Source organism: Calliphora vicina, chromosome 1, assembly GCF_958450345.1.
Source record: "Calliphora vicina chromosome 1, idCalVici1.1, whole genome shotgun sequence".
Taxonomy (NCBI): domain Eukaryota; kingdom Metazoa; phylum Arthropoda; class Insecta; order Diptera; family Calliphoridae; genus Calliphora; species Calliphora vicina.
The window spans coordinates 71,936,569-71,963,337 of record NC_088780.1 but is presented as its reverse complement, the minus strand read 5'-3'; the positions used below and the strand labels follow the sequence as shown (position 1 = coordinate 71,963,337).

The 26,769-nt window shown below is 31.0% G+C and overlaps 1 protein-coding gene across 1 annotated transcript in view; it reads right to left on the bottom strand.

Annotated features, from left to right (window-relative positions):
* Window positions 1-26,769, bottom strand: part of Myo81F (Myosin 81F) — a 708,752-nt gene that overhangs the window by 220,604 nt on the left and 461,379 nt on the right. The window contains exon 8 of the mRNA XM_065514962.1: window positions 23,493-23,825. Coding sequence (XP_065371034.1) covers window positions 23,493-23,825 — 333 coding nt within the window. The remainder of the gene's footprint in view (window positions 1-23,492; window positions 23,826-26,769) is intronic.

Sequence of the window (26,769 nt, the reverse complement as noted above, 5' to 3'; positions counted from 1 at the left end):
TTTACATTCATAGAAATGTTATTACGTAAGCAAACATACTTTTGTATGAATTTCTATGGTAGGTAAATTCTCAGCGAGTTGTTAAGTTTTTCCTAATTTATTTGCCACGTAAAAAACATAAGGTAGACATGATATATATCAATGATAGGAGATTTTATCTATTTTTCAAAAATATATATAGCTTTTGACAATTAAAAAATTCATGGAATTAAAAATTCATGAATTACTATCATACTGTAAATAACGTCAAAGTGGGCTATTTTCTAAAATAAATCAAATGGAACACATTTTCCCCGTTTTAGGAATTTCGATGTTTGAAAACAAAGAATGGCAACATTAGTGAACTTAAGAACATTTAGATCTATATTACTTCCAAATTTTATTGTGATGTCTGTAACTGTTCAAATTTTACTTTAATTCAAAGTTTTTATTTTTCTTGATGGAAAATCACCATTTTATAATATTGTTAGTTTTTAGGGTAAAATACGTCCGAAAAAACACAAAATTAATTCATTTCACTTAAATGTCAATCTACAAGTCATAAGGTTTCCACCGATATCAAAAGCTTATATTTACTCTTCAGAAGCTTCACATACCATGCCCACTTTCAAAAATTTTAATGTTTTTTCATATCTTGCATCAAGCCGGTCTTGCGTGATCAAGATTGGATAAAGTGATGCGCCCGGATCATACCGATAATGATTTGCCCATTCTTCGTTATTCCAGTACAATAGAGAAGTATACACTCGAACATAAATTTTTAACAAAAAATGTTTGTTTTAGAGTAAAAAAATAAAATTTGTATGCTACAAAGTGATTTTTGACAGCTATTTAGAATGCCTAGATATGTTCGGATTGCATTGATATGTTCACAAGAGTTGTTCAACTTTACCGTTGCTACAACTTTGCTAAATATTGTTATTGAAAAATTAGGAGTCCCAGGAAGTTATTCTAAAAAAAGAAAAAAAAAATTTTCTTCTTATATTTTTTCAACAAAAGTGCACGAAAATTTTAAAAAAATTTATTTGGCGGACTCTTAGCTATATTATTGCCATATAAAGTTAAGCCGTATCACAAAGTCTGAATTAACTGTTAACCAAAAACTGATGACACCTTTTTTAGAGGCCCCACTGATTTTCAGAAACTTTCCAATCTGCGTAAAATTTGGTACAGTGATTTCTATGTATATGAGTATTATTTGTCGAATTTTAGCATGACAAAGGTATTTATAAGAGATTTATGAGGACTTAACTGATTTTCGGAAGTGGACCTTATATGGGAGCTATGGTCAAATATTGACCGATATTCACTAAATCCTGTAGTATGATTTCTTAATATAAATTACGGATCTGTGTAAAATTTTGTTTCGATATTAATATTTTTTAGTGGTCCGGAAGTGGTCCTTATATGGGAGCTATAACCAATTATGGGCCGATCTTCATATAATTAGGTACAGCGATTTTGATATATATGGGGACTATTTGTGACGAATTTCAACTTAATAGCGATATTTATAAGACATTTATGCTTATATAAGTGATTTTCGGAGGTGAACTTTATTTGGGGGCTATGGTAATTTTTTTAAGCACCTTATTTTTCCTGAATTTCATGTGGATACTGCAATTTTGTAAGCATTTACAGACCATAGAACTATAGTTCGGGAAGAAATTTCTATGGGGGCTAATAGAAATCCTGGCCCGATTCTTATAATTTTTACCAGAGTTAATCCTTTTAACATAAAAACAACGTGTGTAAAATTTTATGGAATTATCTGCAATATATTTGCACAAATAACAAAAACTATTTTAAAATTATCACATTTTTTTTTAGGTTGTCTCACATTTTGGTTCTAAACTCTGGTTCCACTGAACCGATCTGCTTAGGAGAATAGTAAACATTTTTTTTTTGCAAGTCTACCAATTTTGTATGTCTATTTTGGACGTGAGCGTGTTTTACACAGACAGACAGACGGACATGGCTCAATCAACTTAGAATTTCATAAGGATCAATAATATACAGTAGCCCAATAAAGTCTACATACAGGAATTCAAATTAAATTTCTTTCGCAGAAAGCTGTATTTGTAAGTTAAAAGTAATGAAATATATTTGTTAAAAAAATAAATTCACACTAAAAAAAATTAAAACAACATCACTTAAGTCGGGTTTAGCAACATTTCCTATCACGTCCAAAATGTCACCGTTATTAGAATTTTTGATTCTGAGTCAAATAACGACAGTTTTTTTTTTGTTTTTTTGAGTTTTAATGTTCAAAATATTATGAAACTTAATAGGCCCGCCCACCCAAAAGTTGGCGTGACCGAGAATAAATTTTGCGTTATTTCACTCAGAATCAATAACTCTAATAACGGTGAACTTTTGGGCGTTATTTTAATTTTTTTTGCTAAAATCGACATAAGACATGTAATATTATATATCTCATAAAAAAAACTAAAAAAAATGCTTTAAATTAAAGTAACATAAAAATTTTTCCTGTATATACTTTGTTGGGTCTTAGTTGAATATTTCTCAATGTTACACAAGGAATGACAAACTTATATATACCCTCATTCACCACTTATGGTGGTGGAGGGTATAAAAATATATTTTCCATAAGAATATCAATAAATCAAACAAAATATGTTTGAAAAAAACGTCCACATTTCCTGTGCTAGAATCAGTAATACAGACACATCCGAAAGTCAGACGAAATCCCAATATACTCAAGAAATAAATTAAAAAGGTTAAATGCGAGGAAATAGTATTAAGTCCTGTGGTCTTATATCTAATAATATTTGTATAAGTTTATTAATTTAAATGCCCTATTAAACTTTTCGCCTTTTATTGCCATATCCTGAAACCTATTCCCTTTTCAACTAGAAAAATAAGTAAAAAGGAATATTATTTTACAAAATTGTTTCATTTTATTAAAAGAAAATGAAAAACAATACATTACAATTCAATTCTACTACCATAAAACAAACAAAAAATGTTGGATAAAATATTTGGAGATCATTTGATACTATAAAATTTAATATTAGCGATATTCATGATGTAGAGCTCTTGTTCTGGTAATATATGGGGACCAAAATAGCAATTAAGTGTCACAAAATTTTTTAAATTGTGAATGTAGCTTTATAATTCACTGTCGATCAATATTTTAATTGCATTTGTAATGCTGGTTTTAGATTCATTCTTCTAATTTTTCTGTTATACATATTTTTTATTATAAAATATATTTTAAAATAAAATTTAATTAATTTCCAAAACAAAAATTACATCATCATATTTAAAAAGTGTAAATAAACTGCTCTTTTGCTACTTTGCTAGAGAAAGTACTCTAATGTTATATGTTCGTCATTGATCGATAATAAAGCATTATTAAGACAATCTAAGTTTTTTCTCCGATTGCTACTTGCTTCAAATAAAGCTAATTCCCGCTTAAAACGACTTTCAGCATTTGTTTTTAAATGTTTAGGATTTTCTTTTTCAATATTGATTGAATAATCTAATTCGTTTTTAAAATTTAGCTCCATTTGTATTTCGGAAACAACATCATCATCGCTTTGAACTGATGATGGAAATTGCGGTCAAATAGGCGTATGTATGAACATTGCCTTTTTGTATTATAATTTAACTTATGTTGTGAAGTTATTAGGAAATTTACATAAGTCTGCTGTTATATTGTTTATTATCTTTACATTTTATTGCAAGAACCATTTTCTGAGAAATCGTAGAATTTTTATATAACAGCTGTTCATAAGGAGTGTTCATCATAGCAAAATGTCGGCTTAATGCGTCTACTGTATCCTTAATGGGGTTTAAAATCTCCACTAATATTTGGAACAAGCCATTCATCAAACAGAGATGTTATATTTAAATGTTTTTCCCGGGAAAAAAATTAAAATTTCCCGAATTCCCGGCAATAATTTTACGGGATTTCCCGGCCGCAAGAAAAAAAAGAGGGAAATAAATCTGTAACTTCTAAACGGTTAGCCCGATTTGAATGAAATTTGACATGGCAAACAGGAAGTGTCTCCAAAGTAGGAGACCTCGGGTATGTTCAATTTTAAAAACGATCTTATTTCTTCGTTTGTGCTCTGATTTCAAAAAAATTTCATATATAGAATCTTCTTGCCGAGTACTACATAAACCATCCTATCAATTACCTCTTATAGCTTAGGAGATATTCGCAATTGAATCTTAAATTTTTAACATTTTTACCAACCCTACTCCAGTTTTTTGATGACCGCAGTTCCAAATATTTCCCGATTTTCTCCATTTTTCTTTTATAGGACTAACAACAATAGAATTTACCTATCACTGTTATTTACATTCATAGAAATGTTATTACGTAAGCAAACATACTTTTGTATGAATTTCTATGGTAGGTAAATTCTCAGCGAGTTGTTAAGTTTTTCCTAATTTATTTGCCACGTAAAAAACATAAGGTAGACATGATATATATCAATGATAGGAGATTTTATCTATTTTTAAAAAATATATATAGCTTTTGACAATTAAAAAATTCATGGAATACTTTTTTGAAAAATATGACAAAAATTGATTTTTATTGTGTTTTTGCAAAGATACACTTTTTTTAATTGAAATTAAATTTTTATTTATGAATATTTTTTATATAATTTAACAGTTATATAGATTTTGCCATTGCAAATAGAAAACTGAAAACAAATTTTTAATCAGGAATCCCGCAATTCCCAAAAAAGTGTTGAAAAATCCCAAAAATGGGATTTTTTAGTTTTTTGGCTATAATATTCATACCAGTGCCGTGGTTATCGGAACCTTTTACAAAATAATTAAGAATATACTGGGCCATTTAAAATGGGTTACTACATTTTGATAACGAGTATGCGATTTGAGAATTTTTCCTAAAAGTTGAATTTTACATAAAAAATAGGCGTTTTTGAATGGACGTGGTCCCCTCAGTATCAAAAATTATCAATATTTGTTTCATTAAAAATATTTGATGTAAAGTTAGTTTTTCAGCAAGTGCAACCTCATTATACATCCTCTCAGAAATTTTTTAGATAACTTAAAAAGAATAAAAGTACGTTTTTTCCCAAAAAATAACGAAAAATCGCCTTTTTAAAATGTTTAAAATTCAAATGTATGTAACTTTGGACCCAGTCATGATTTTTAAACAATTCTTTCTTTATTTGATATAGTCCTATAAAAGTTGTTAGTCCTATAAAAGAAAAGTGGAGAAAATCGGGAAATATTTGGAACTGCCGTCATCAAAAAACTGGAGTAGGGTTGGTAAAAATGTTAAAAATTTAATATTCAATTGCGAATATCTCCTAAGCTATAAGAGATAATTGATAGCTACGACAATGTTTTATGTAGTACTCGACATGTGGAAGATTCCACATACGTAATTTTATTGAAATGGGAACACAAACGAAGAAATAGGATAGTTTTTAAAATTGAATGTACCCGAAGCCTCCTACTTTGGGGACACCTGGTCCCGCCCTTAGCGGGCCCATGAGGTCCAACTTCAAAGCTTGTTACGACTTTTTTTTGTCACAAAGAAATGAAAATAAAATGTATTATTTTTATAGTCAAATGAATGTTTACATTCATTAAATCGGTAACTTCCCAAAGAAATAGCATGCAATAAAATTGCACTTCTTTTTTTTGAGTGTCATTTTTTTTAAACCTCACTCACCTAGATATGTTGTCGACTTGTGTCCACTATATACATATAAGTACATTCATAGATAATTCTCATTTTTTTGGTTAATTGACATAATAATACTTTTGTCCTCTTTTAACAGACAGACATTCTAGGATGTTCTATTGTCTTTGATTTATTTTGGTATTCTTATATACTTTTGGTAACTACGCAATAACTTTTGACTAAATGGTTTGCATTATCACCAACATGATTTCAGAATTAAAGTGAAAGTGATTGCGTTCAGTCGTTTGAATAATAATAAGATCAATAAAAGTAAAGTTCAATAGAATAATACATATGTTACCTATTATATAACTTATCACTGCTAGTTTCATCATTCATCAAAGTTGAATAAATTATAGTTTTCCTAAATATTCTAAGGTAAGAATAATACAGAGTGTAGTTTTAATAAAATCGATTACCATAGTGATTTCATTTCTTTAGGAAAATACAATTGCTAATTATATTCGCGTGGTAATAGATTCCAATTAAATATACTTCGTTGGAAAACTGCATATTTGAAGTCAAAACGTGGCCGTGAGGCCTGCCATATATGATGAAAGTCACTAAAATTATTAAAAGTCTAACCTGACTGCAAAGAATAGTCGACACGTGGCATTGAGGCCCGCCACAAGTGACCAAAAGTTCCTAAATCACCATTGGTTTGATCACTTGATTGATATAAAACTCCACACGTGGCCGTGAGGCCCGCCACAAGCGACAAAGTATTCCTAAAGTACCATTGCTATTTAAAATCTACACGTGGCCGTGAGGCCCTCCATAAGTCACCTAAGTCAACAAAAATTACCATAGAAAGAAAACCTGATTGCTATATAAACTCCAAACGTGGCGGTGAGGCCCGCCATAAGTGACCCAACTCACCAAAAAAATACCATAAGGGAATCCTGACTGCTAGGAGAAATATCACAAAAAAAAGTGAAGTCCACCACTCCATAATCAAGTCACATAAAATTTCACATAACTTCATTTATCATAAAAAGTTTAAATTTAATAATTAATTCTATATATATTTATATACATATATATCTTATACACTAATTCCTAAATATTTTAAAATTTAGTATTAAATACAGTTTAACATAACCAAAAGATAAAATATAATATAACGTTTTGGATATCATCTATAAATTTTCTAAATAATTTACTTTGAACTAAATTAAAACAAAATCATAATCAATCAACAATATTTAATACTAAATTTTCTAACATTATCAAAAACTTAATGAAATAATTATTCTTAATTCAAACTAGCATTTAAATTTTCTAAAACTGTAAATATAACAACTTATAAAACTATATTTATCCTAACTAACTTAATTATTGCACATTGTGTACATCATTTAAAAGAATTCTTTTTATTTCGAATATGCATTTGCTAACATAAAATTTAATCTAAAGTATATTAAAATCTTTATAACAATTTAATTTTTGAAATTTGAATTATGAATTTGAAATTGTATTTCTTGAATTATACCATTCTTTATATTTCATATTGTTAAAATTATTCTCCTAAAAATTTATACTACCTATTTTACTTTATAATTATAATTTAATATTTTTTTTTTACTAACACATTTCCTTGAGTGTATATATATATATCCAAACTCATTAATAGTAGCTAAATACATTATTTAGAAATTTACTTCGTTTGAGCCAAACAACAACATCACCAATTACTACGGAGTGCTGGGCCCATCAATGAAACGCTAGTAATGGAACACCAAACATTGTAAATCTCTATGTGAGTAATCATGAATTAAATTTATATTCTTTTTTTATTATTACTTCTTATTCTTATTCATATTATTAAATTCCTTCTAAGTAACATGTAACTCTTAAAATCTCATCTCTTAATAACAAGTAATTGCTTTGTTTTATTGTTATATATTTACTCTCAGAGTAATTATCAGATTATTTAGTTTACGCATTTATTTTTTTTCTCATGTATAATTTGTTTTTGTTTGTATTATTCTTTTTTTTACGCTTTTTAATAAAATTCATTCATAATTTTCTTTTGTAAAATGCATCAATAATTTGTTTAATATTGCAAGGGAAGGATAACCTAAAAAGAATTATGTAAATAAGGTCATGTAGGTATATTTTAGGGACAGATACATATTTCGGGTATCAATTCTGTCACGGTGTTGCAATAAATTGCTGGGAGGGATAAATGTACCCTTCATGACATACCACCTCGTCATGGATTCGTTTTCTGTTATCTTTTTTTTATAACTTTGTTAAATAGTAACATATTTTTTTCTAGTTCTTTTTGCATACACTTGTTATGACATTTTAATAGGCAAAGTGTATGTTATATGATTACGCGCAAAACAAATGGGTTAAGAGTCAAAATTATCATATGAGCTAGCCGACGATCTTTCTTGCCTAATTTTAGCCAATTGTTTTATATTTTCGGTTTAAAACGTTTTATTAAGACAACTTAATATACATAAATGTGTATATTTTTTTAAATTTTACTAACTACAGTATGTAAGTCATAGTTTATTGTAATAATTGAGTTTATATAAATCTATTTGCGACATACTAAGGTTATGTAAAACATAGTTTAATATATACACTTATAATAGCTAAAGTATGTAAGTCATAGCATATTGTGATAATTGATTATTTAAGTCTATTTGCGACATACTAAAGTTATGTATAACATACTTAACCAACTTCCTTTACTATTTTTTTTAAATAAATAGTTCAAGGCTAATGTATAACAATTATTATTCAAGTCCATATAGATTTTCAAAAATTATAATTCTATATGATGCGGTTTAATAATTAGTTTACAAAAATATTTTTTTTCTTTCGATGAAAGGTTGATCCGATCTATTTAGTTTTTGTATACAACTGACACGTTGCACCTTTCATCATTAAACATTACATGACTTATGCAAACATTTACACTTTTCTTGCGCGGTTTATTCTTCCCATATGCATATTAAAATTTAATTTTCTAAAACATATCTTACAAAACAATTAAGAATAGTTTTTGTTTACTAGCGATTTATTTTTTTTTACTTATATTTTATCTATTAATCTATTTTATTTATCTCTTATATACACATACTTATATACAATCTTTTTTTTTGAATTTGATTACATAATTTTGTTCTGCAATAAAAATTGTTTCTATAAGGCTATTTGATCCACATTTTATTTGATTCGTTATGAATACTCGTAGTACTTCAGTAGGTCAGAAAAATAATTCATTGAATAGAGGTCGAGATGCCCGAAGTTCTTCAGCCTCACGTAATAATATTTCCATAGAAATACAGGATACTAGGACCGGTACGAAACCTAAAGTGGTACACTCTCCTTGTGTTAGAACTTCTGAAAATGTACAACGAACTGGAAGTTTGAATAATTTGTCCTCACAGACAATTTTCTAGGATATTCAAGTCATGGAGAACCTTCAACATCTGGTTTAAATCCAAATTTAAATTGCTCTTTAGAACTATCTGCAAGACAGGCCAATAATGCTACCGCAGCTCAAAATACCAATGCCAGTAATTCATTCGATTCTCTAATGGAGCAAACAATGAAAAACACCAGAGAAGAGTTTCGTAGAGAACTAAATTCAATTCGTGATAGCATATCTCAGATAGGCAGTGTAAATGTACCTAGTACAAATAGACCCCCAAAATTCTTACCATATATTCCAAATTTAAACACTCCAACCGCGAATACCAATCATTCATTGAATGGTCAACAAGGCCCTTTTATGTATCATGAGAAAAGATTTCATTTAATGGTACAGGATCTGTGTCGGACTTACTTTTTAAAGTGGAAAGGCTTTCAAACCGATCTAAAAGTTCAGACGACCATTTACTCTCAAATTTCCACGTTCTCTTAGATGAAAAGGCCGAACAATGTAGAACGGTAACCAAAATAAAACGGTAACTTACCCTCTTCTTCGCCATGCATTGACAAAAGAGAAATTTTAATCCAATTTTGCGTTTTCTATTATTTAATTCAGAATCTCGTGATTTAAATGATTTTAGGGACAAGGCACGGAAGGCTGAAAAAGTACTTCGTGATACAAAGTTTCAGAATATAGGACAAATTCGCAACGTGAATGAAGTCGACGTTTTGTCGGAAGGTGTAGATAGCCTTGAGTTAGAAGATCCACAATAGAAGTCTTAAAATTTTCAAAGAAACCAACCAAATACGATTTTTCCAATATTTTGTGTTGGAATTGTTCATTACATGGCCATTCTTATATTTATTGCTCTAAGGCAATTGAAAGGCCATTCTGTTTTAAATGTGGACATAAAGGTGTTTTGACTCCCAACTGTCCCAATAACCACACATTTCAGGGAAACCAGAAAATCGGCGATCTGGCGACCGGGGACACTCGTCCAACCCTGAACACCCCGAGTTTAAATTAGCTTCTATAAAGCTAAATCTTACTTCTAATTCTTGCAATGAAATCCCAACTAAAATTGTCACTACCCCAAATAAGTTGGAAAATATTCTAGCACAAACTTATAATTTTATTCATAATTCCTCAAACTCAACTCACATTTCCAAATCTTTCAAAAAATCTTTTAATAAAATCTTAAAATGTCGATTGCGTTTTAAAAAGCGTAAATGTTTTGAAAAGATTTTATAATCAACAGTTCTTAGTAATAATGATGATAGACCATTTGCTAAGGTAAACATTTTTGGTGAAACCTTAATCGGATTACTAGACTCCGGAGCAAATGTCTCTGTCCTAGGTCATGATAGTTTGTCGTTTTTAGAGAGAAATAAAATTGCCTTCAAAAGAATTAATTCTTCAGTCTCAACCGCTTGTGGTGGAAAACAAAATGTTATCGGGTTTTGTTGCCTACCGATACATTATAAAGGCGTGACTAGAAATATTGATTTTTATATAGTACCGTCATTAAACCAACAGGCCTATTTTGGTACAAATTTTTGGCGGGAATTTGCAATAGTGCCCGAATTATTTTCATCAACTGCTAATATTTCTGAACTCACACAAAATTCTGATTCTAATGAAAATTTTCATAATTTGTCACCTGAACAAAAATAAATTTTTGAACAAACAATTTTAAAGTTTCCATCCTACGAGAGATTAGGGTTAGGATGCACCAATTTATTGGAGCATCATATTGACACTGGGGATGCAATGCCTATTAAATGTAGACATTACCCCCTTTTTCCCCCTCGTCAAGAAGAGGCTTATAAAAAATCGATCGATTGCTGAGTATGTGTGTTATAGAAGAGTCTAACTCTCCCTGGTGTTCGCCTGCCGTATTAGTTAGGAAACCAGGGAAAGTACGTTTATGTATCGACTCTAGAAAATTAAATGCAGTTGTTACAAAAGACTCTTACCCTTTCCCTCACATTAACGGGCTCCTCAGTAGACTGAAAGACACCTTCTATATAAGTGGGATTGATTTGAAGGATGCCTTTTTACAAATTCGGCTTTCAGAATCCTCTAAAGAAAAGACCGCCTTTGCCATACCGGGTAAGCCTCTTTACCAATACAAATACATGCCTTTTGAACTTTGTAATGGGCCCCAGACTATGAGTCGTCTCATGGACAAAGTGGTACCTTCGCGCTTCAGGGAAAATGTCTTCATATACTTAGATGACATATTAGTTTGTAATTCTGATTTCGAGTCACATATGAAGCTTTTGTCTGAAGTTGCATAATGTCTCAAAGCGGCAAAATTAACCATTAATATTAGTAAAAGCAAATTTTGTCAAAAAGAGATAAGATACCTCGGTTACATTGTAGGCAATGGTTGTCTAAAAGTTGACCCTGACAAGGTTAAATCTATTAAAGAGTTTCCCATACCAAAAAGTCCAAGACGACTTCGTCGATTTATAGGAATGACAAATTGGTACAGGTCATTCATTAACAATTTTGCCGACCTATCTGGCCCATTGACCGATTGTCTCAGAAAATCTAGAAAACCTTTTTCGTTAACTGAGGCAGCAATAGAATCCTTTTAAAAACTTAAAGTAGCACTTTCGTCTTCTCCTGTCTTAGCACAGCCAAATTTTCATAAAGAATTCATTATTCAATGCGACGCTTCTAAAGTGGGTGTAGGAGGAGTTCTGTTTCAGTATGATGAACAAGGCAAAGAGCATCCAATAGCCTACGTTTCATAAAAGCTGAATAAAGCACAAACAAATTATACTGTAACAGAACTGGAATGCATGGCGGCTATTGTTTGCGTAAGTAAGTTTACACCATATATTGATGGGTTACCCTTCAAAATAATTACGGACCACGCCTCACTTAAGTGGTTAATGTCCCAAAAGGACTTAAGTGGATGGTTAGCGCGTTAGAGGCTTAAGCTGCAGGGATACGACTTTAAGATTGAGCATAGCAAAGGATCTCTTAACGTTGTACCTGATTGCTTATCCAGATTAGATGTTGACGAGGTTACTTTATCGAACACAAATTTTGATATTGATTGGCTTTCTAAACAATTTGATGATGAAGAATATGCAAAACTGATTCGTTTTCTGTTATCTTTTTTTTATAACTTTGTTAAATAGTAACATATTTTTTTCTAGTTCTTTTTGCATACACTTGTTATGACATTTTAATAGGCAAAGTGTATGTTATATGATTACGCGCAAAACAAATGGGTTAAGAGTCAAAATTATCATATGAGCTAGCCGACGATCTTTCTTGCCTAATTTTAGCCAATTGTTTTATATTTTCGGTTTAAAACGTTTTATTAAGACAACTTAATATACATAAATGTGTATATTTTTTTAAATTTTACTAACTACAGTATGTAAGTCATAGTTTATTGTAATAATTGAGTTTATATAAATCTATTTGCGACATACTAAGGTTATGTAAAACATAGTTTAATATATACACTTATAATAGCTAAAGTATGTAAGTCATAGCATATTGTGATAATTGATTATTTAAGTCTATTTGCGACATACTAAAGTTATGTATAACATACTTAACCAACTTCCTTTACTATTTTTTTTAAATAAATAGTTCAAGGCTAATGTATAACAATTATTATTCAAGTCCATATAGATTTTCAAAAATTATAATTCTATATGATGCGGTTTAATAATTAGTTTACAAAAATATTTTTTTTCTTTCGATGAAAGGTTGATCCGATCTATTTAGTTTTTGTATACAACTGACACGTTGCACCTTTCATCATTAAACATTACATGACTTATGCAAACATTTACACTTTTCTTGCGCGGTTTATTCTTCCCATATGCATATTAAAATTTAATTTTCTAAAACATATCTTACAAAACAATTAAGAATAGTTTTTGTTTACTAGCGATTTATTTTTTTTTACTTATATTTTATCTATTAATCTATTTTATTTATCTCTTATATACACATACTTATATACAATCTTTTTTTTTGAATTTGATTACATAATTTTGTTCTGCAATAAAAATTGTTTCTATAAGGCTATTTGATCCACATTTTATTTGATTCGTTATGAATACTCGTAGTACTTCAGTAGGTCAGAAAAATAATTCATTGAATAGAGGTCGAGATGCCCGAAGTTCTTCAGCCTCACGTAATAATATTTCCATAGAAATACAGGATACTAGGACCGGTACGAAACCTAAAGTGGTACACTCTCCTTGTGTTAGAACTTCTGAAAATGTACAACGAACTGGAAGTTTGAATAATTTGTCCTCACAGACAATTTTCTAGGATATTCAAGTCATGGAGAACCTTCAACATCTGGTTTAAATCCAAATTTAAATTGCTCTTTAGAACTATCTGCAAGACAGGCCAATAATGCTACCGCAGCTCAAAATACCAATGCCAGTAATTCATTCGATTCTCTAATGGAGCAAACAATGAAAAACACCAGAGAAGAGTTTCGTAGAGAACTAAATTCAATTCGTGATAGCATATCTCAGATAGGCAGTGTAAATGTACCTAGTACAAATAGACCCCCAAAATTCTTACCATATATTCCAAATTTAAACACTCCAACCGCGAATACCAATCATTCATTGAATGGTCAACAAGGCCCTTTTATGTATCATGAGAAAAGATTTCATTTAATGGTACAGGATCTGTGTCGGACTTACTTTTTAAAGTGGAAAGGCTTTCAAACCGATCTAAAAGTTCAGACGACCATTTACTCTCAAATTTCCACGTTCTCTTAGATGAAAAGGCCGAACAATGTAGAACGGTAACCAAAATAAAACGGTAACTTACCCTCTTCTTCGCCATGCATTGACAAAAGAGAAATTTTAATCCAATTTTGCGTTTTCTATTATTTAATTCAGAATCTCGTGATTTAAATGATTTTAGGGACAAGGCACGGAAGGCTGAAAAAGTACTTCGTGATACAAAGTTTCAGAATATAGGACAAATTCGCAACGTGAATGAAGTCGACGTTTTGTCGGAAGGTGTAGATAGCCTTGAGTTAGAAGATCCACAATAGAAGTCTTAAAATTTTCAAAGAAACCAACCAAATACGATTTTTCCAATATTTTGTGTTGGAATTGTTCATTACATGGCCATTCTTATATTTATTGCTCTAAGGCAATTGAAAGGCCATTCTGTTTTAAATGTGGACATAAAGGTGTTTTGACTCCCAACTGTCCCAATAACCACACATTTCAGGGAAACCAGAAAATCGGCGATCTGGCGACCGGGGACACTCGTCCAACCCTGAACACCCCGAGTTTAAATTAGCTTCTATAAAGCTAAATCTTACTTCTAATTCTTGCAATGAAATCCCAACTAAAATTGTCACTACCCCAAATAAGTTGGAAAATATTCTAGCACAAACTTATAATTTTATTCATAATTCCTCAAACTCAACTCACATTTCCAAATCTTTCAAAAAATCTTTTAATAAAATCTTAAAATGTCGATTGCGTTTTAAAAAGCGTAAATGTTTTGAAAAGATTTTATAATCAACAGTTCTTAGTAATAATGATGATAGACCATTTGCTAAGGTAAACATTTTTGGTGAAACCTTAATCGGATTACTAGACTCCGGAGCAAATGTCTCTGTCCTAGGTCATGATAGTTTGTCGTTTTTAGAGAGAAATAAAATTGCCTTCAAAAGAATTAATTCTTCAGTCTCAACCGCTTGTGGTGGAAAACAAAATGTTATCGGGTTTTGTTGCCTACCGATACATTATAAAGGCGTGACTAGAAATATTGATTTTTATATAGTACCGTCATTAAACCAACAGGCCTATTTTGGTACAAATTTTTGGCGGGAATTTGCAATAGTGCCCGAATTATTTTCATCAACTGCTAATATTTCTGAACTCACACAAAATTCTGATTCTAATGAAAATTTTCATAATTTGTCACCTGAACAAAAATAAATTTTTGAACAAACAATTTTAAAGTTTCCATCCTACGAGAGATTAGGGTTAGGATGCACCAATTTATTGGAGCATCATATTGACACTGGGGATGCAATGCCTATTAAATGTAGACATTACCCCCTTTTTCCCCCTCGTCAAGAAGAGGCTTATAAAAAATCGATCGATTGCTGAGTATGTGTGTTATAGAAGAGTCTAACTCTCCCTGGTGTTCGCCTGCCGTATTAGTTAGGAAACCAGGGAAAGTACGTTTATGTATCGACTCTAGAAAATTAAATGCAGTTGTTACAAAAGACTCTTACCCTTTCCCTCACATTAACGGGCTCCTCAGTAGACTGAAAGACACCTTCTATATAAGTGGGATTGATTTGAAGGATGCCTTTTTACAAATTCGGCTTTCAGAATCCTCTAAAGAAAAGACCGCCTTTGCCATACCGGGTAAGCCTCTTTACCAATACAAATACATGCCTTTTGAACTTTGTAATGGGCCCCAGACTATGAGTCGTCTCATGGACAAAGTGGTACCTTCGCGCTTCAGGGAAAATGTCTTCATATACTTAGATGACATATTAGTTTGTAATTCTGATTTCGAGTCACATATGAAGCTTTTGTCTGAAGTTGCATAATGTCTCAAAGCGGCAAAATTAACCATTAATATTAGTAAAAGCAAATTTTGTCAAAAAGAGATAAGATACCTCGGTTACATTGTAGGCAATGGTTGTCTAAAAGTTGACCCTGACAAGGTTAAATCTATTAAAGAGTTTCCCATACCAAAAAGTCCAAGACGACTTCGTCGATTTATAGGAATGACAAATTGGTACAGGTCATTCATTAACAATTTTGCCGACCTATCTGGCCCATTGACCGATTGTCTCAGAAAATCTAGAAAACCTTTTTCGTTAACTGAGGCAGCAATAGAATCCTTTTAAAAACTTAAAGTAGCACTTTCGTCTTCTCCTGTCTTAGCACAGCCAAATTTTCATAAAGAATTCATTATTCAATGCGACGCTTCTAAAGTGGGTGTAGGAGGAGTTCTGTTTCAGTATGATGAACAAGGCAAAGAGCATCCAATAGCCTACGTTTCATAAAAGCTGAATAAAGCACAAACAAATTATACTGTAACAGAACTGGAATGCATGGCGGCTATTGTTTGCGTAAGTAAGTTTACACCATATATTGATGGGTTACCCTTCAAAATAATTACGGACCACGCCTCACTTAAGTGGTTAATGTCCCAAAAGGACTTAAGTGGATGGTTAGCGCGTTAGAGGCTTAAGCTGCAGGGATACGACTTTAAGATTGAGCATAGCAAAGGATCTCTTAACGTTGTACCTGATTGCTTATCCAGATTAGATGTTGACGAGGTTACTTTATCGAACACAAATTTTGATATTGATTGGCTTTCTAAACAATTTGATGATGAAGAATATGCAAAACTGAAGAAGACCATAGATAAAAGTAAAGACATTTTGCCGGATCTCTGTGTTTCTGGAAATGTTATACTAAAACGCGTAAGATTTCGGAAAGGCATCAAATATGAAGAAGACAGCCTTTGGCGGCTTTGGTTAAAAAAATTTTGGACAAACTAGGAGAAGATTTTTATGTGGAAAACAATATCGACAAACTAAATAAAATTCGAAATGATATTAAGGCTAATCTTTGTATTGCACACGAAAAAGCCTGACGAACTTATAATCTCCGAAGTAGGCCTATTAGTTTCTCTAAAGATCAGATAGTGTTTAGGAAAAACCATACTCTGAGTAATATGTCAAAGCATATAAATAGAAAGTTTATGTCAAAATTATTAAGATCAAGAATTGGAAACAATTTATATGAAATTGAAGATCTGAAAGGGAAGTATGTGGGGAAATACCATGCCTCAGATTTAAAAAGATAAATAGTGTTTACCTATATTTACCCGGCTTTTCGTGGGTCGAGCCACACACTTGCATACCATTAATAATAAAAATTGTTTGAAAAAAAAAAATCCGACTCCTGTTCTTATCTGCATAAGAAGCAGTTTTGTTACGATTTTTTTTTGTCACAAAGAAATGAAAACAAAATGTATTATTTTTGATAGTCAAATGAATGTTTACATTTATTAAATTGGTAACTTCCCAAAGAAATAGCATGCAAAAAAATTGCACTTCTTTTTTTTGGAGTGTCTTTTTTTTAAACCTCTCTCACCTAGATATGTTGTCGACTTGTGTCCACTATATACATATAAGTACATTCATAGATAATTCTCATTTTTTTGTTAATTCACATAATAATACTTTTGTCCTCTTTTAACAGACTGACATTCTAGGATGTTCTATTGTCTTTGATTTTTTTTGGTATTCTTATATACTTTTGGTAACTACGCAATAACTTTTGACTTAATGGTTTGCATTATCACCAACATGATTTCATAATTAAAGTGAAAGTGATTGCGTTCAGTCGTTTGAATAATAATATGATCAATAAAAGTAAAGTTCAATAGAATAATACATGTGTTACCTATTATATAACTTATCACTGCTAGTTTCATCATTCATCAAAGTTGAATAAATTATAGTTATCCTAAATATTCTAAGGTAAGGATAATACAGAGTGTAGTTTTAATAAAATCGATTACCATAGTGATTTCATTTCTTTAGGAAAATACAATTGCTAATTATATTCGCGTGGTAATAGATTCCAATTAAATATACTTTGTTGGAAAACTGCATATTTGAAGTCAATACGTGGCCGTGAGGCCTGCCATATATGACGAAAGTCACTAAAATTATTAAAAGTCTAACCTGACTGCAAATAAAAGTCGACACGTGGCCTAGAGGCCCGCCACAAGTGACCAAAAGTTCCTAAATCACCATTGGTTTGATCACTTGATTGGTATAAAACTCCACACGTGGCCGTGAGGCCCGCCACAAGCGACAAAGTATTCCTAAAGTACCATTGCTATTTCAAATCTACACGTGGCCGTGAGGCCCTCCATAAGTCACCTAAGTCACCAAAAATTACCATAGAAAGAAAACCTGATTGCTATATAAACTCCAAACGTGGCGGTGAGGCCCGCCATAAGTGACCCAACTCACCAAAAAAATACCATAAGGGAATCCTGACTGCTAGGAGAAATATCACAAAAAAAAAGTGAAGTCCACCACTACATGATCAAGTCACATAAAATTTCACATAACTTCATTTATCATAAAAAGTTTAAATTTAATAATTAATAATTAATTCTATATATATTTATATACATATATATCTTATACACTAATTCCTAAATATTTTAAAATTTAGTATTAAATACAGTTTAACATAACCAAAAGTTAAAATATAAAATATAATATAACGTTTTGGATATCATCTATAAATTTTCTAAATAATTTACTTTGAACTAAATTAAAACAAAATCATAATCAATCAACAATATTTAATACTAAATTTTCTAACATTATCAAAAACTTAATGAAATAATTATTCTTAATTCAAACTAGCATTTAAATTTTCTAAAACTGTAAATATAACAACTTATAAAACTATATTTATCCTAACTAACTAAATTATTGCACATTGTGCACATCATTTAAAAGAATTGTTTTTATTTCGAATATGAATTTGCTAACATAAAATTTAATCTAAAGTATATTAAAATCTTTATAACAATTTAATTTTTGAATTATGAATTTGAACCATTCTTTATATTTCATATTGTTAAAATTATTCTCCTAAAAATTTATACTACCTATTTTACTTTATAATTATAATTTAATATTTTTTTTTACTAACACATTTCCTTGAGTGTATATATATATATCCAAACTCATTAATAGTAGCTAAATACATTATTTAGAAATTTACTTCGTTTGAGCCAAACAACAACATCACCAATTACTACGGATTGCTGGGCCCATCAATGAAACGCTAGTAATGGAACACCAAACATTGTAAATCTCTATGTGAGTAATCATGAATTAAATTTATATTTTTTTTTATTATTACTTCTTATTCATATTATTAAATTTTGTCCACTTGTCGGTCCGTTGTCTACATTGTTCCTTCTAAGTAACATGTAATCTTAATCTCTTAATAACAAGTAATTGCTTTGTTTTATTGTTATATATTTGCTCTCAGAGTAATTATCAGATTATTTAGTTTACGCATTTATTTTTTTTCCCATGTATAATTTGTTTTTGTTTGTATTATTCTTTTTTATGCTTTTTAATAAAATTCATTCATAATTTTCATTTGTAAAATGCATCTATAATTTGTTTAATATTGCAAGGGAAGGATAACCTAAACATGAATCATAATATTAATAGGCAAGTCGATTTCTTTAGACCCCTTTTACGCTCACATTATACATTCAATTTGGGCCAAAAGTACACCATTTTAAAGGGATTTATTCACAGATGTGCAGAATATATATTTTATTGAAAGGAAGTGATTCTTCAAACTTCGTCGCATAGCTCTCTTACCATTTTACAGAGATTGGCTGAAAATGGTCGGGATTACATTAGTGGTCGTGGCACCTCCCATACAAAGTAAATAATTAATTTCGAATATCTGGAGAACTATAATTCTAAAAGTGTTTAAAATATGTATCAACAATTTATTACCATTCATCGGAGGTTAGCTAAAAATTAATTTATTCCTGATCCTTTTACAAAGTTTAGCTTTTTTTTTTTTTTTTAAGAAACAAACACAAACTGCGAAGCTTTTTGCTTGTCTGCAGAAACACCCAGAGTCTCTTGCAGGAATCGAACCCGCAAACCTTGGATTGTTAGTCCAGTACACTATCGTCTAGTCTATTGGGGAACCCGTGATCAGCTTAGCTAAAGGAAAGTTATAGCGAAGCTAGATAGGAGTTTTTTTTACATTAAATACATAAAAATGGGTGAGATCTGACTGGAGTGGTATCTCCCATACCAAATTAGTTAATGTTTGAATATCAAGTGAACTGTAAGAGATTCTCAATATTTTGCATGTGTTATTTGCATACCATTGTATGTAGTTAGGTTGTATTAGAAATCCATTCATATTTTTTTTAAGTTTACTAGGGTAGGGGTAGCGAAGTGCACCGGGATATGCCAGTTATGTAAATTAGGTCATGTGGGTATATTTTAGGGACAGATAAATATTTTGGGTATCAATTCTGTCACGGAGTTGCTGGGAGGGATAAATGTACCCTTCACGACATACCACCTCGTCATGGATTCGTTTTCTGTTATCTTTTTTTATAACTTTGTTAAATAGTATTTTATTTTTTTTCTAGTTCTTTTTGCATACACTTGTTATGACATTTTAATAGGCAAAGTGTATGTTATATGATTACGCGCAAAACAAATGGGTTAAGATTCAAAATTATCATATGAGCTAGCCGACGATCTTTCTTGCCTAATTTTAGCCAATTGTTTTATATTTTCGGTTTAAAATTTTTGATTCAAATTATTGCAATTTTTATTATTAATGTATTACCGACGCGTAACAAGCTTTAACTCGACAACACTTCCTGTTTGCGCATGTGAAACTTTTATCTTTCTAATTTTGTTGATAAAGTGTACACGAATTACCAATAAATCTTCTTTGTCTATTCTTACATTACGCAGATATATTTACAACTGTATGTACTTATCTCCATTGTTTAAGTCAAAATAAAAATTATAGTCATAAGATAGATACTAGAGTAAGTTCGGGTAATAGGAGTAATGGTACCAAGCTTAAGAGTTTTATGATCTCATAAAATTACTGTTTACGTCAAAACAACACTTAGCGATTTTCCTTATTTCCCTTCAATCCCTATTTTCCTCAATATATATTAATACAGAATGCTATGTGTTCCACTTGTCATTACGTACTAAATTAAACGGCAAGGGTCGTAAATACTTCTTTTTGCGAGAGATACAAATCTAACTCTAACCTGTTCACATCGCTGTATTACTCCTACTTCTTCTACTTGGTAAGAATCCATTGTCCAAATAATTTAATAAATAATTAAAAAAATTTCTAATCCTTTGGTTTTATTCATTTCTTTCGTTTCATATTGATTGTTAAATTATTCTGAGTACAAAATCTAAACGATTTTGTTTCGGCTCAGAGAGTTTGAACAACCTTCCAATTCATCCAGCCCTTTCCCCCTTCTCCCAGCTTTTCAGCTCAACAATTACCATTGCGGGAGTGTACTTCAATTTTGCAGGTCATGAAAATATTCAGTTGTAAAAAATCAGCGTGATCTTGTGGTAGACTTTTGTGAACTGTTCAAATTTTTTTTCTAAAATCACGTGTTTTAAACTTCATTAATTTAATTTTAAAGTCAAGTGGGAATATTTTGCTATTGATGAACATATGCAACAATATAGCATATTTAGTGTATATGTTTAATTTTATAATAATTTCAATAAACCACGTGGTCGGTTTTTGCAGCTAAAGCCATTCAAACAAATAATATGCCAAAGAAACGTGAAATAAGAAAATGGGTAGCGGAATATTTGAAGAAAGCTATCTGAGCTGTTAGAAACAACGAGATGGACATTATGTTCGCATCAGTCATTCAATGTCTCCTACGAAGCGAAGAATGTATTGAGGAGCCAACTTTAACCAAATTTCTCTGAAACTTGAATTTAAAAGACTTTTTCACTTTCATGGATGTAAACCTAACACTTGTAGTAGAACACCAACTGAGAGCTATTCCAATCGAATTAAGATTCTAAAAACTATAGTCAAATAAAAAATAAGTATACCACATTACCCGAGCTTACTCTATTCAGTTCCTGGTTTTTAAGTCTCAGAGAATGTCAAGTTCTATAATTTATGTGTTCTAAGTTAATGAAAATCAAAAATACTATCAGATGAATAACACTATATTTTATTCAGATTTTGTGATTATACTCAAAAACAGACGTTTTATTAGATTAATAAATAACATTCTCTTGTAGTCTAAATTTTCAAAGCTTTATATTCAAATTTTGTTTTATAAACCTTTGATCAATTTAAAAACTAATTATGAATAGACTACTGAACTGTAGCCGAAAGACCTGGGTTCAGGTCTCAGTGGATGCAAAACAATTTTATTGAAGAAATTAAAATAAAATTACTTAAAATAGAATAGCAGAAATGAAAATTTAAAAATTTTCAGTAGTGAAAAAAATACAATTTTTTTGTAATACATTACAATGAAAGTTTAAGACGGATACAACTGTATTTTTTGGCGAAAGAGTAGGGAAAATGATGTTAGATTTTTACAGTGGATAAAAAGTGAAAAAAAAAATTTAATGTGTTCTGAAGTTTGCCCCATTTTAGCCCTTAGTACTTGAGTTCCGAATAAAATCTTGTGGGTTCTATTTTGTGTTGTTGGAAGAATATTTTATCTTCTTTTAATTTTTTATTTGTATAAATAATATCAAATGTCCGATTTCAGGGTTTTTTCCTCTATCTTTTTTCCCCTAGGTTGTATCAATATATTTAAATTTGCAAGTATCTTATTATAAACAGGCCTGCGATACTTATTTTAAGTTAAACCTCAAGCTTTGTAAATATAAAAATTGTAACAATATTTTTTAAGTGTACTGATGATAGAAAATCAAATAAAAAAAATGTCCGATTTTTTCACCGTGTCGAAATAAATTTCGAAAATTTTCATATTAATTATCAGTAAATATACATAATTAGAAAATAATAATTCTTGGCAATTTTATTGAAAAACTAAATTTTAATAAAAAAATACCCAAGGATACCACTTTCCCTCCTTAAAAATTCGAATTTCACACATGTGGTTAAGTATAATTTTCTTATCACTCGTGGGTGTATGTTTATCACACGCATTGATGTGTATTATCACGTAAGCATTTATTCTAGATTAGTTATTAGATTTTAGTGTTTAATTCCTAAGGTTTTAATTTTTAATGCACCTACAAACACTAAGACAACATAGTCTTTCACTCACTATTATTCCGGGTCCGATGAATTAAAAATTTTATTTCTATGTTTATCAATTTAGGAGATAGTTCTACTGGTACTTTTTTACCCACCTGTCGGCTCTTTTTTTGATTAAAGGCGGTCTCATTTAAAATTTTATTTCTATGTTTATTTGTTTTAGAGATATAGAGGTACAGTTTTTATCCAGTTTTGCCCGTTTTATCCCCCTTAGCGTTGGAATTTCCAAAAATCCCTTCTTAGTATAAGGAACCTATTACCCGAATTTCAAGTTTCTAGCTTTAGTTAAAGAAAAGAACCATCTTTTGTTTACAATTTATTTTAATTCAATGAATTAATATTGTGTTTTTATTAAAATTTATTTATTATGTAAATGGTTTTCATTCCTAAATTTTATGTTTTTAATCCGGAATTGAAAAATTTAGTACCGTTTGGAATTCCTATTACTTATACATATTTATTATTACTTGAATTAAAATTTGTTCTGAAAATGCATGTGATTATAAATAAAGTAAATTAATTTTTTACATACCGCAATATGTAATCCTTGCTGAGTAGCATTTCTATATTTTTCCCATTTTGCCATAACATCTGCAATTTTTTCCTCGAAAAGTAGACTTCTTTCCGTGTTTCCAACAACTTCATAAATAGCATATCCCATAGAGTTGTCTTGAAGTCCAATTTTTTTTTTTATCAATTCCATAACTTCCAATGCGGTTGAACTAGGATGAAACTCAATTGAATAAAATTGACCGTCCATAAAATGAAACCTTGAATAACATGGTCTGCGATTGACCGTGCATAGAATTTCTTCGCGACTTGGAGGCCATTGGCGTCGTCTGGTCCCTTGAGTTTTAAAAAAGCACTGCAAAGAAAAATGTAATATAGTATGTGTTGTAGATGGCGTGTTATAAGTTATATTTTTTAGATTTATTTTAAAAATATCACTATGCGACAAATGGTACGTGACAAATGGTCAGTGATGGTGGAGGTTCTGCCCACCGGGAAAAGTTATATCGGTAAAAAAAGTTTTACGTGTCCTGGCGTTTCGCTGGGTCAGGTCTAAGAATCGAGATATATATGTAGATTTGAAGTTAGTAAGTATTGTATAGGCAAAATTGTAATTTTCCCTACACGATACCCCGCCGAATACGCAAAGTTATTTTCATTAAAGTAGTTAAGCTCAAAGCTCGCACAATATAGTCAATAAAGAAAAGTTGTATTTTTGGTTTTCATTGGTATTGTTACGAAATTGTACTTGAATTCAAATGTAACGATTTTAACGGCTGATTTAAAAGTAGCAGAATGCTTTCAAATAGCAGTGCTGTAATAGCAAACTGTAACATTGAATAAAAACATTCAGTTGACCATTGATCGTAAGTTGGCAACGCTGTTTGCTGTGACGGTATATTCGAATTCGAATATTAAGTTAAAGAACATTGTAGAAAGTACACCACAGATGGCGAATGTATTAGAAAGCTCTAGACACTTAAAGAGCAATCTAGAGAGCAGACGGCAGTGTTATAAATAGTGGCAGAGGTTGCAGTAGTTAGTGAGTTTATCAGAGACGCTTTTAGAAAAAACATCAACTGAGTGCCGTGTTTTTCAAGTGAATTCGTGTACATTATAAAGTGTGTCTGTATTTCTGCGAATTTATAAACGTGTATAAAAAAACATTGAGTGACTATTTAATTCTGTTGTACATTTTAAATAAATAAAGAGTTGTTACAATTTTCAAACTACTAAACGGCTTTTTTTTAAAGGAAATAAACCAGCGTTTTGAAAAGGTTAAAACATAACAATTAGTGTCAGAAGTGGAATTGCAAAATAATAAGCATGAAGTTTGAAGAACTAAAAGTTGAACAACTCAAGAAAGAACGGAGTAAGTTGGAGTTACCAACAGCAGGTAAAAAGGCGGAATTGCAGAAGAGGCTCATAGATGAATTTAAGCGCCGTGATATTGACATCGGTGCTTACGAATTCGAGTATAAAGAAGAAATTGAAGTTTCTACACGTTCAACAACAAGCAGCATGGATTTAAGCACAATGTTCACGGCTATGATGGAAAAAATGGAAACAGCCAACGAGTTTGAGACATTTTTAAAGTAAACAACGAGAAGCTGTTGGTTGAAGTTAAAGAAACTTTCAGAGTAAACAACGATAAATTTCTAAAAAAACTTCAAGAATCTTCTAGAGCCACAGATAATTCAGAAAGTCTCTGATGTTATTAACAACAGAGTGGATGGCATTGATAAAAAGGTGTCGGACTTGAATAATGTTCAATGTCAAAAAGAGACAGTTTTAGAGGCTTTAAATGAGAAACAATGAAAAGCCAAAATTAAATGTTATAACTGTGGTAAAATTGGTCATATTCAGCGAAACTGTAGAGCACCAAGAAAGCGAACCAGATATGTTTCACCGCTAAGAAACAACCAGCAGTCGAATCAAGAAGCATTACAGCAGCCACCATTAAAAAGAGCTAGCACTGAGGGAGAGGATTTGGTATGGGCCCGTGTGGAAGTGGAGGATTGTATAGACAATGGTTTGTTGATGTTGGAACCAGCGGATGTGAGAAGTGGCCATGTAACAATGGAGGCCCTTGTTGAACAGAATGGTTCCTGTTGGAGTGCTTGGTCTGTCCCGCAGAGTCAGAATTAAAATGACAAATGCCGGAGACGAATTAAAATGACAAATGACCAAATGAAAACCAGATATAGCTCACAACGTAATAAGGGTTGTCCTCCAAATTAAGGAATCACTGCAAAGGGCGACATAGGGCAGTTAAGAAATTGGACGACATTGTTTATAGAACACGGAAATGTGGAAGACCGATATCGGGAATTAAGGTTGAACATCTAGAACGACTAGCTGCATATGGGAGAAGTGAATCTATGCCTATTCGGGAGGAACAGGCTTAAAGCGAACATATTAAATGGTGTTTTATTTTTACTCCGAGTTAATTCGTTATTTTAATGTGTCTATCGGAAAATAAATATAAATATCACCTGTTTATTATTTACGCAAAAGGATGCTTTTATTTTAATAATATTATTAAATAAAAAATCAAAACAACAACTAAAAGACAAATAAGTAAAGAAAATTCTTTATATTTTTTTTTGAACCTTTTTTGTGCATTGACTATTAAATAAAGATCAAGAGTGTTAACGAAAGTAATTACAAATACTCTTTAATGAGTCTCTTTAACGAAAACAGTGAGCGAAGGCTAAGTGTAAACGGCAGAAATGCATACGTTACAGTTAATGTAGATGAAAAAAATATAAACAAAACAAACAGAAGAATAGATGACAACTTGTTTTTAACCGCCAAGCCTGCATAACACATCCCAATGTAACAAATCCAAAGATAATCCTAAAATAAAAAAATGCAGCAATTGCGGAGGTATCCACACAGCAAACTACAGGGGTTGTCCTGTCAACTCAATCACAAAAAATCAAAAATCACAAAGCCAGAAACCAAAGATTTTCCCCGCTCAGCCATTAAATAACAACAATTTTAACTACCCCCCGTTGCAACAGACATATGACAACAAAGTAACATATGAAAATATACTTAGAAACAACCAAACTCAGGCGCAAGTCCGTCAACTCCAAAACGAAAATGTGAACCCAGAGGTAAGAGAGCAAACGTCAATTTTCAATTTTACCCGACTAGAATCTACAATAGAAACTCTTGTGCAATCGGTAAATAACTTTACAAACTCAATGAGTAACATGATGCAAGAAATGGTTAAGATGCAATCAATGTTATTGCAGGCTGTGCTTAACAGACCATGAACTGCCTAAGAATAT